The sequence below is a fragment of the Tursiops truncatus genome, chromosome 13, assembly GCF_011762595.2.
Source record: "Tursiops truncatus isolate mTurTru1 chromosome 13, mTurTru1.mat.Y, whole genome shotgun sequence".
NCBI classification, from domain to species: Eukaryota; Metazoa; Chordata; class Mammalia; order Artiodactyla; family Delphinidae; genus Tursiops; species Tursiops truncatus.
In genome coordinates this window covers 69136771-69148726 of record NC_047046.1, presented here as the reverse complement: position 1 = coordinate 69148726, position 11956 = coordinate 69136771, and the positions used below count along the sequence as shown (strand labels likewise).

Genomic DNA, 11956 nt, shown 5'->3' with positions numbered 1-11956 from the left:
AAATAACTAAACGTTAACTTGCCATAGAAGAGAACATTTTGATGATTGGTGGTAGTTCTAGTAGATTAAAGTGATAATGGTGGCATTGCAGTTGCAGGTTCAGAGAAATAGGTGGAGATTACAGATTGTTGAAGGAGAGTGATGACCATAGGTTTTGTAAGCTAAGTGAAAGTTACAGTAGTTGTAGTTTAAGGTTCTGGTGTAGCAGAGGCAGCTGTGGTTTCACTTGAAGTTGTGATCGTGGCTGCTGCGCTTGCAGGTTCAGGTGAAGCGATGGTCATGGCCGCTGAGGTTGCAGGTTCAGGTGAAGCGATGGTCATGGCCGCTGAGGTTGCAGGTTCAGGTGAACCGATGGTTGTGGTTGTTGTGGTTGTAGGTTCAGTGGACAAGGCAGAGATAGTAAATTCTGTTTAAGTGGTTGTAGCTGTCAGTTCTGTTGACCTGGTGGTCACTGTAGGTTGAGAAGTAGTAGAGGTGGTCCAAGGAATAATAATCATAGGCTCCCCGACTTTGGGGATAGCTGGAAAACAATGGAAGATTTGTAATTTCCCCTATTATTCATCAAGCTTATTATAAGTATGCCAATTGCTGTCGTTATCACACAGGCTAAGAGACAAGCCAAAAAGACTTTCCACAGAGACCAGTTATTGCAGCAATTTTCTTTCATCTAAGAAGAGTGTAAATAAAAAATATCAGTAGTGAAAGATAAAAATGCTTGTCATTTATGATCTCTTTTGTGTTATTTATAACCAAGTGCATTAACATCATTGAATCCCTATATATCTCTCAAGAAATTTAAAGTCCACATTTTTATCCCGATGGAAGTAACTGCATGCTTTCTCTAACATTAGAAGAGATAAAAATCTGCCTATATCTCATCTTCTTTTATTCTATTTTCCAATGGTGAATATGGGGCCTTTTGTTTTTTCACATAAGCAGAACAAAACTTTAATAGTAAATTCTCTGCCATACACCCAAATTTCCCCTGGGTATTGTCATTACCCCAACCTGCTCCACTTCCAGAATCACTTCTTCAAGAATCCTGTGCTCTAACCACCATGTCCTCTCCTTCCAGCTTGTTTGTTCAATTATTCCTGTAACAACCTTTCTTTAGTTTTATTAAAACATCCAGCCCAGCAGCCCTGGCTTCACTCACATCTCTCCATATCCACCATTTGTTCCAAGGCCCATTATTTCAATATACTTACTAACTCCCTAAAATCTCTTGCACTTCCCTCTTCTCCGTTTTTCCAGTTGGCAAACAAGTGACTTCTTACTCCGGAGCTTCCCTTGAACAGTCGCACTGTTGGGGAAAGTCATGCACCTGGGCAGGTCAGACTCAATATAAATGTATGACCACCATCCTCAGATGGATTTTCTGTGCTGCTCTACCATCCTATGATAGTTCTCTGATTAAGATATGCTCTCATTTTCAAAATACTTCCTTAATCTTCTTCCCTCTCTTTATACCTGTAACCTCCATCCACCAACTCTCACACACAAATTGTCCCTCCTCATTCCTATCAAATGACTCTACTTCCTTTCTACTTCATCCAGAAACTTGAAACCATCAAATGGAAACTCTTTCAAACCCCCACTAGGTACCAAACCTGCAAGTCCACTCTCTTCTTTCCCTGATTGACACAAAAGATTCTATCCCTCCTTCTGCCTGAAGCTGACCTGCCAATCTGTCTTTGGATCCCAACCCCTCTGACCTCCTCAGCAACTTTTTTATTTATCCTTCCTCCAGGACTGAATACTTCACCATTTTCCCCTTAAATGACTTCTTCCTTTCAACGTTTAAACACACTCAAATCTCTCCCATCTTAAACAAGAAAATCTCCCACGGGTTTCAAATGCCCATCTAGCTACTTCTCTTTATATTTGGCAAATGAAATTTCCTGAGTTGTCTAAATGCAACGTCTCCATCTACACACTCTTCAACCTAATCCAGTCTGGCGTCTGCTTCTGCCATGCCTCTGAAACACCTCTTAACAGAGTCACCAATGACATGCATTCACTAAAATCTAATTGATGTATTTTAGCCCTCATCTTACTTAAGCCCTCAGTAGCATTTGCCACTGAAGCTCATTCCTCTTCTCTCTTGAACCATCTGCTCCCTTTGCTTGACATTCTTTGGCCCTTGTCTTTTTTCACACTAGGTCTAGGGTTAGCAAATTTTTTCTGTAAAGGGCCAGACAGTAAATATTTTCAGCTTTGTGAGCCATACAGATTCTGTCATAACTGTACCAATCTGCCATTATAGTGTTAAAGCAGCGATAGACAGTGAGTAAACAAATGAGCATGGCTGTGTTCCAATAAAGTTTTATTTACAAAAATAAGCAGTGGGCCAGATTTAACCACCATCTGCATGCAAATGACTCTCAAGTTTATCTCCAATCCAGCCCTTCCCTCTAGCCCTCAAATGCTTACACAACAGCACATCTCAGATGCCTCAGAGTTGTCTCACTGTGTCCAAACCCAAAGTCATGATCTTGCTAGGGAAACCTGGCCAGGTTCCACATCTCACTAAATGGCACTACCATCCATTTGATTCAATTTCATAAAGTGGAGCAAAGGGATTATCCTTGAAATCTCCCAATCTATTCCCAAGGTCTTTTAACTTTATCTGCTAAACATCTCCCAATGTTAGTGACTTTATCTCTATTGATACCACTTTAGTCCAAGCTTCCTTTATCTCTGTCCTGGACTAGTGCAATAGCCCGGGGCCACACTGGCCTCCACTGTTTCTTCAATGCACCATGCTTACTTCTAAGGTAAGACTTTGGCACAAACAGTTCTGCTGATTGGGAATGCCTTTCCCAACCTCCATTCACCAGGCAGAAGGCTGCATGGTTCACCTTCAACACAGCAAGTTCTCCTCATGCACCTATTTTTGCCCCAATACATACCTGAGTATCAGTCAGTGATTGTGTTATCAGGAGAGGAATGATACACTGTGAGGTTTTTCAAAATTGTTCTTAGTGTATTCCTAAACCTTTAAGAAATACTGTCACCAAGTGATGAATCAACTCCTGGTAACAATCCTTTTAACTTCCTATCATCCAGAATCTAAGTAGCTGCCTGGGACCTAGGATGACTAGGGAGACACAGAGAATTTACCTGAGTGCATTATATCCTTCGAAGGCTTAAAATACCTGAAAGTGCACAATGAAAAGAACTCCCAGAAGCTTCCCAATGATGAGAGGGAAAATAAGATAATGTTTGCAGAGTTCCTGGCACTGTGACACCTACATAATTTTTCAATCGTCCATTATGATTAATGATTTCATTATCATTTGGATGACAGCAAGACCCTCGAAGAATGGAATACAACTACAACACTTGTGCCTTCCAGACAGAATAGAGCAGGTCTTAAATGTTGCAAAATATGGGCTGTGATATTTGTAGAAAAGTCAGGATTTTGTGCAAATGGTGGCAGTTCCAAGGCAGCAGAAGCAGAATGAGGACGAGGTCCACAAGGCCAAGGAAATAAGGGCCACTAAGACCAAGTTAGACCTAGGAAAAAATATCATCTTCTTTACCTATATTGAAGGTAATACAAAGGAGTCTCAAGAAAGGAATGTGGCAAAAGACTTATGCACATCTGGGAGGAGCTATAATACTACCTTAAGAAAATATTATAAAAGAGCAGCTTAGTGAAATAAAGTGCACATAGCCAGACAATAGGACACCTAAGCTCTCCTCCTACTTCAGCCACTTCTGGCAAAAGCTATGTGGGTTCTGCAAAATCTCTTAAATTTCCTGGGCCACATTTTCCTTGATTGTTAAATGATGGAATGGGACTAGATCAGATAGTCTGATCATTAGTTGCACATTAAGTTCACCTGAAGCTTTTAAAAACTATTGCTACATGGGCCTCGCTCCCAGAGTTTCTAATTTAACTGATCTAGGGTGGGGCTCAGCCACCAATATTTCTTAAACAATCCCTGGATGATTATAATATGCAGCGAGGGTTAAGAACCACCAGATTATATGTTATCTAAGACCTCTTTCAGTTCTGCTTTTTACCTCTGCAAACAAGTAGAAACATTTTCTGTCTCCACCCATTTTAACTCATTTATTCTTTCACATTGACCTAGCAACAGTATCAATAGTTTATATATTTTATCCAGAATCAAGTAACAAAGCTCAGACTCTTTCTACTGAACCTCCACAGCAAGATTAAGCAACAGAGGATAGGGATTCCAGAGTCAGGGTAACCCAACCAAACTGCCAAGCAGAGTAAGTAATTTATAGTCAATGTCAAGTTTCTACACTAGGGCTGAAGATACAGGGATACAGTCCTGAGGTAAAGTTCATTCAGCCAACAGACAAGATCAAGAAACAAGGAGAGCTAAATCTAGTCTTCAAAGCTAGGGGAGAAAATCCAAAGCAGGGTTCTATGTCAAGGTTATATGCACCAGAGGTCAGAACCAAGAGAGCTGTAGAAAGTGTCACATACAGATTCAGAGGCTGGAACAGTATAAGAAAATAAGGTGATCACAATAGAGTAGGACCCTTGAAGTTTCAAGTATGACCCAGTGTCTCATCAGAGTCTAATTAGTGAATTAATCTTTACATTGCTGACATATTTGCTCCCCTGCCCCTCCCCAAACTTGCATTTGTACTTTACATTTATTCCTTTTATTTTCATATGTGTTCTCTATCTATGAGAATATTGGAGCCCCCAGTGCTCAAAGAACATTAGCTCTTGAAAACAGAGGCGATCAAATACTCTCCTTCTAGTAGATTACCTCATAGTGACTTATAATTATACTGAGAACACAGCAAATGCTTAACATGAATGTAGGTGAATTAAACAATTAAATGCACTTCCTGGGAAAGACTAGACCATATACATCCCCATATAGAGCACATCCCAACCTGGGTAAAAGCTGCTATACCAAACGTTACCTGTGCGTGGGATAAGTCTGTGTGTTGTCATTCTGAGTGTGCAAGGACTCTTGGGTTCATGCAGACCCCAGTTAAGTTGGAAGGGACATCACCAGTTACGGCACTTGAAGGTGGAGCCTCTTGGTCATTTGAACACATGACTGGAAGTGTTAAGTGAATAGGAAGCAGTGGTGTTGAATTTCTAAAATTAAACACTTCAGTCAAAAATAAGCAAGACTGGGCTTCCCTGGTGGCACAGTGGTTGAGAGTCCGCCTGCCGATGCAGGGGACACGGGTTCGTGCCCCGGTCCGGGAGGATCCCACATGCCGCGGAGCAGCTGGGCCCGTGAGCCATGGCCGCTGAGCCTGCGCATCCAGAGCCTGTGCTCCGCAATGGGAGAGGCCACAACAGTGAGAAGCCTGTGTACCGCAAAAAATTAAAAAAAAAATAAGCAAGACTGTGACTTTTAAAAGAAATAACAATGAAACTTTTAAAAGAAATTAATGTTTTCTTATCCTCTGAAGACAAAAAAATCTAGACAGGTTATTCTATGGTACATTTTGACTAATTTTTGTAAGTTATCAATGTTCCAGATCAGGAATGTATAGAATCCATCTTCTCTATCATATTACAAGCATGTATTAAATACCCTTATGTGGCAAGATGCTGTCGGTGGAGCATATATTAGGAAACATCAATTCATATAAGGAACAGAATGTTAGAGCTGAAAAAGTTCTTGCAGCTTATCAGGTACAACCTGTTCAGGTCATTTTGGAAATGAGACTATCGAAGCAAAAAGAGTTGAAGTTATTATTATTGGTAGTAATAATAGTAGTACTATTATTATCTCATGATGACCCAAGAGCAAGCACTGGTGCCCAGACATTCCAGCGGTAAGGCCAGTGTAATTTCCACTCTACTAAAGTATATATGGCATGTTATTATGTTAAACTACAATAATATATTAATATAGTGTATACTATACTACACTAAACTAGTGAAAAATTCTCAAAGAGATTCCTTTGCATAATTCACATGATGCTCTACTCAATGGAACTTGCAAGCCTGTCACAAGAACACAGAAGATGAGTCTTTTGTCCAGTTTGTGATATGTCTTTGCTGGGTTCCTCTTGGACACAGAGCAGTGTAAAAACTGTTCCCAACAACAACAAAAGTCTCTACGCTTAGGGAGTTTGTATGCTAATATAACAGAGAGGAAAACAGATATTTGTGTATAATTATTTAAATAAATACAGTCATTGCTAAACATTGTTGAGAAAAGGGGGTAATAAAGATTGAAAATGGGTGAGTTCAGTGGGAAAGATCTGGGGGGAGAGGTGCATTAAAAGAGGAGAAAGAAAAAGATAAAATGAAAATGGCAGAGCAGGAAGTTCAGGAGTTTATGTATCTGGGCAAAATGTTTTGTCAAATCTCAAAAATAATATAGGATTGTCTGGGGGTCTTCATCTCATAGGATAATAATATAAGTTTTCTGTGAGTCAAGGGCATCTCTGCCACTTCTTGCTTATTCTCAAAAAAGGGTTACCAGGACTACCCACACTTATAGATTTGCTGTGAGGATTCATGATTAATGAAAAGGGTTAGAGTGATGTCTGGCATATAGTATGCATTCAATACGTATTAGCTATCATTATCATTAATATCGTATTAATGTTTTTATTCCTCCTGCTACAAATACTAGTTGTCTCCTACCATGTTGATTTAAAACCCATTACTAAATAGCTATAAAAATTGCTGACCCATCAACCAATGAGTTCCATAAAACTGTCAGACTAGAATTGTAAAAAGTCATTGGTCTACTGGGAACTATCATTAACAATATCAAAACTAAATGATTGTTATTAAATATAGACAAGATGGAATACTCTTGGCAGTAAAGAGTTCACTAAGTTAGATTTTTCTATAAGTGTTATATCAAAGAAATAAAGAAAATATCTCCACTTTTATTGAATAAGATTAAACAAAGTCCATGTTATTCACTAGGTAAACCTGAGCAAAGTTGGCCTTACCTTTAATAACAACCTTGCTTATTTTCCTAAGTACTGATTTTGTTGCTTTAGTTATTATTCAGTTTGCCTGTGGCTGAAGAACCTGGATATTTTGAAGAACTTGGATATTTTAATGTGCTTGGTAAACAAAGCACAACTCACTCACCTGACCAGTTTTCCAGAATTTTCTGGCATTGGTGGAATCCCAACCCTTTCAAAGAAGGAAGATGATGGGTGGCATTTACACCAAGGGTGGAGAACCTGTGAACTAGGCTCAGCTTCAGGGTAATATTGTAACCCAAGTAATAATCTTTGCTGGGTCAGGGTTCCTCTGACTTAGTACAGGAAAGCCTCTATACAAAACTGGAATAGTTGGAGAGCTGTGAATAACGTTTAGTCAGAGAGTCAGCCTTAGCTAATAATGGCCATAGGCAACTGGAGTACAGCAACAATAGTTACCAAGGAAAGGTCTATAAGCTTTTCCCCTAACTTTATAAGGATTAACTTAAGTTCTCATATATCCCAACAGAAAAACAATACACCAAAATTTATTTCCTTTTTGTGATTTTCAATTCATTTTTTAATTCTATTATTGAATTTGGTCTTAAGAGAAAAATATTTTTATTACTATGCCTTAACTATCCACGGTAATTGAAATATTGTCAGCTATGCAGACATATGCTCTAAAATGTGCTTAAGATAGTATTTGTAAACATCTTCAAGTTTGTTGCTATCTAGAGAAACTATCAAGATGATGAATACTTGGCTAAAGGGATTTCTTTTTTTCCATCTGAATATTCCATCATCCCGAAGATCCAATTATAGAGTGTCAAATTCAGAGACCAATGACAAAGAGAACAGCCTCAGGAGGGTCCTTTGTATGATGACTCAGAGGGACAAACCCCTTTTCTTTCAGTAAACCAGGAATCCTCTGTGGGATTCTCTTATTCAACTAACACTTACTGAACAACAGGAGCTGATCTTCTTTGGCTTATTTTGTAGGTGATTAATACAGGCCGATTGTCACAGCTCCAAATTGCAAAGGCAAAATATTGTCTTTATTCTTCTGGCGTGAATTTTAACTGACCATTTCAATTTTTAGCACATTTCCATCCTTTGTTCTGGTATTAAAGAGACCTCTTATAACTATATAGTGAAGACTTGATTCTTGGTGTAAAAGATTTTAAAATAGACAGAATGATCGTATTTTCATTCAAGGTAGGGATTTTCAGAGGATATCTTTCAGGGATTTTCTGGATTTCCAACATATTTAGAAATGTGAGTTTTGACAGGTTTAGAAATTATATATAAAATCTAAGAATGAAATTGTAAAAATATAATTTCAAAACTAAACCAAAGTCATCTTTGGAGCTTTATGTTTACATGATGGTGAATATTGAAAGTTTTATTTATTTTATATCACGTGGTCATGCTGTATATAAGTAAATAACTTCTAAAGTATAATAGAGCAGAATATATCATGAAATGTTGAAGGAAAAAATTAGTACCTGGCTACTCTTCCTTTTGGAGAAGAATGCAAAATTATGACATTAACTATATTGCAGTAAAAAGATTAGATTGCTGTTAAATGCTGATAGACTGCAATATAGGCAAATATTAAACTACAGCAACAATACTCACTGCTGGGTTTTCAGAGTGTTCAATATTCACCACATATTTTCCATGCTTTCTGTCCATTCTTGAGCTTTCAGTGCTACAAGCTGAACTCCAAAAATATGTTTCAATTCGTGCATTGCCCTTTATATCTGCAGCCCTGAGAAATAATTAAAATGGTGGAAAATCAACTCTGATACATCAGTGCCGGTGTGAATAATAAATAATTATCCACTAAAACAGGATCCACCTTAGAGAAGGAAATGAGGTATTAATGAGAGAAAGACACAAGAAATACTGCTTCTGAGAGCTACTATGACTACCCCCTCAACAATCTCCCTGACACAAAGGGATTCTGAAAATCTTACACAGTTCTTCCTCTTCTTCCTTTTGGCACCATCTTTCAGACACCTGCCTTCTATTCTAGGACCAACCTAAGAAAAAATGAGGTAGAAGTTTGTCATTGTTTTCTCTCTACCCATTGAATGCCTTCTCAGCCCTGCGAACATCCATGGCCTTAGAGCGGCTTCATCTTTTCAGTCTCAAGGTTGGTGCCTGGAAGTCTACTTAGTTCATCAGTAATTCACATGCATATAAAAACCATTAGAATCAATTTTCTAGGCAATAATGCCAAAGGAGTGATGAAATATTGAAAATCTTGAGGAAAACATTTTTTGGTCAAGAAATCTAGTTTGTCTCAGATTGAAAAAGGATTAACTCTTTTATAGATCTATTAACTCAACAAGTGAGAACACTGTGTTTCTAAAAAGTGCCAGGAATTTTCTAGTGCAAAAAGTTCAGTAGCAAATAAAACAGACCTCTTTGTATCTGACACTTTTAGATACTGAATTTTTTTTCCAAAAGTTTGATCCTCTGAAATTTCTCTTCTAAGTGTATTTAACACCATCAGTTTAATGAGTCTTACTGGATCAACTGAAATGGCATAGTCTCAAGCCTTAGAACATAAATAACATAGAAAAACTGCCAAATAATTGAAAAGCTGGGAAGGGATTTGTCCTCAAAAGGAGTAAAAACATGATGACTTACTTTTACTCCTGTTGAAACAAAACCAGTGATGTCATTGTTATGGCCATGGGCTTCAAGGGATAGGCATAGGTTGAAGGTATCAATAATATTAAGCATGCCCTTCTAATAAAGTGATTTATTTGAAGATCAGAATGATATAATTATCAAACATGTGGTATAAATTTTACTTAATTTGCTTTAAAATATTACTATATTTTTATTTTGCAGAGACATTTATTTCAATTTGGTACTGGAGCAACATAGTCATGGTATAAGTAAAACTTCATCATTTTTGACAGCACCCACCCATTTTATCAATAGTATAAAGAGGGAAACTTTATTCCAGCACTGAGTCTCCTGCTCACAATCTCTAATTGACCTAGCAATCAAAAGACTCAGCCATAGGGCTTCCCGGGCTTCCCTGGTGGCACAGTGGTTGAGAGTCCGCCTGCCGATGCAGGGGACACGGGTTCGTGCCCCGGTCCGGGAACATCCCACATGCCGCGGAGCGGCTGGGCCCGTGAGCCATGGCCGCTGAGCCTGCGCGTCCGGAGCCTGTGCTCCGCAACGGAAGACTCAGTCACAAGTCTTCTTCTATATTTTGGAAGAAAATATTAAATTTTTAAAAATAGCAACAAAATTAAACAACACATTGCTCTGTGGCTAAATTTACCATGTGAAAATCAGAATTTTCTTTATTTGGCAAAGAACAATACTTCAGCATGTATTATTGACAATTCTTGTGAGTACTTCAACCTGAAGGTCAACAGAAAAAATAAAAAACTGAACATACCTGGATTGTTCTAATGAACAGAGGGCATGGGTGTCTTTCATTGTCTTGTCACAATCTCTTATGAAAGATCTTTTTCTTAACGATTAATCTCCAAAATATACAAGCTGCTCATGAAGCTTAATATCAAAAAAACAAACAACCCAATCCAACAATGGGCACAAGACCTAAATAGACATTTCTCCAAAGAAGATATACAGATTGCCAACAAACACATGAAAAGATGCTCAACATCACTAATCACTAGAGAAATGCAAATCAAAACTACAGTGAGGTATCACCAGTCAGAATGGCCACCAGTCTCACACCAGTCAGAATGGCCAACATCAAAAAATCTACAAACAACAAATGCTGGAGAGGGTGTGGAGAAAAGGGAACCCTCTTGCACTGTTGGTGGGAATATACAGTCATTATGGAGAACAGTATGGAGGTTCCTTAAAAAACTAAAAATAGAATTACCATACGACCCAGCAATCCCACTACTGGGCATATACCCAGAGAAAACCATATTTCAAAAAGAGTCATGTACCACAATGTTCACTGAAGCTCTATTTACAATAGCTGAGACATGGAAGCAACCTAAGTGTCCATCAACAGATGAATGGATAAAGAAGATGTGGCACATGTATACGATGGAATATTACTCAGCCATAAAAAGAAATGAAATTGAACTATTTGTAGTGAGGTGGATGGACCTAGAGTCTGTCAAACGAGTGAAGTAAGTCAGAAAGAGAAAAACAAATACCATATGCTAACATATGTATATGGAATCTGAAAAAAAAAAAAAAGGTTCTGAAGAACCTAGAGGCAGGACAGGAATAAAGACGTAGACGTAGAGAATGGACTTGAGGACACAGATAAGGGGAAGGGTAAGCTGGGACGAAGTGAGAGAGTGGTAGTGACATGTATACACTACCAAATGTAAAATAGATAGCTAGTGGGAAGCAGCCGCATAGCACAGGGAGAGCAGCTCGGTGCTTTGTGACCACCTAGAGGGGTGGGATAGGGAGGGTGGAGGGAGACACAAGAGGGAGGGGATATGGGGATATATGTATACACATAGCTGATTCACTTTGCTGTACAGGAGAAACTTAACACAACATTGTAAAGCAATTATACTCCAATAAAGATGTTAAAAATAATAATAAATAAATAAATAAGATCTTTGTCTTGAGCAGGATTTACAGTCAAAAAGAAATCTGAAGATTTTGTTGGCTAACAGGTAGTTGAGAGAATTCTTTGGTAGCTGGCCAGTCTTGGGGGAAAAAAGTTATTTTTCATTCATCTAATAAAGAGATTCGATGAATTATTAAAAGTAATTATTAAAAGTAAAATTTAAAAAAATAAAAATAAAAAATAAATACTGCAGCATTCTGTAATTGTATTTTATATATGGTTATCATAACACTATCAGAGTGTTCTTTATTATATTTTTTACAAAGCTGAACCAATTCCAACAGCAGATGTTCCTTCACTAAATAAAAAGTAATTAAAAAGTATTTCAGTAACACAATGGGATTACAATAAATAGCCATACTTAAAATAGAAACTTCAGGAGGAAAAACATGTTTTGATGCATATTATTGAATTTCCTAATTACAAATTTAAAGTGTACTTACA

At 38.0% G+C, this 11956-nt stretch overlaps 1 protein-coding gene across 1 annotated transcript; it reads right to left on the bottom strand.

The window, feature by feature from the left end:
* Window positions 1-493: 493 nt before the first annotated feature.
* Window positions 494-9033, bottom strand: LOC109550190 (dynactin-associated protein). The gene is made up of 3 exons (XM_019936384.1): window positions 8999-9033; window positions 8548-8680; window positions 494-667 (listed from the first exon to the last, which is right to left on the bottom strand). Exons 1-3 carry the CDS (start codon window positions 9031-9033, stop codon window positions 494-496), a joined length of 342 nt encoding a protein of 113 aa, XP_019791943.1.
* Between the last annotated feature and the right edge of the window lie 2923 nt (window positions 9034-11956).

Coding starts and splice junctions, on each gene's coding strand:
- LOC109550190 (XM_019936384.1), bottom strand. CDS start 9,033: ATGGATGTTCGCAGGGCTGAGAAGGCATTCAATGG. Junction 8,681..8,998: donor GCTGAGAAGGCATTCAATGG/GTAGAGAGAAAA, acceptor ATTATTTCTCAG/GGCTGCAGATATAAAGGGCA. Junction 668..8,547: donor AACACTCTGAAAACCCAGCA/GTGAGTATTGTT, acceptor CACTCTTCTTAG/ATGAAAGAAAATTGCTGCAA.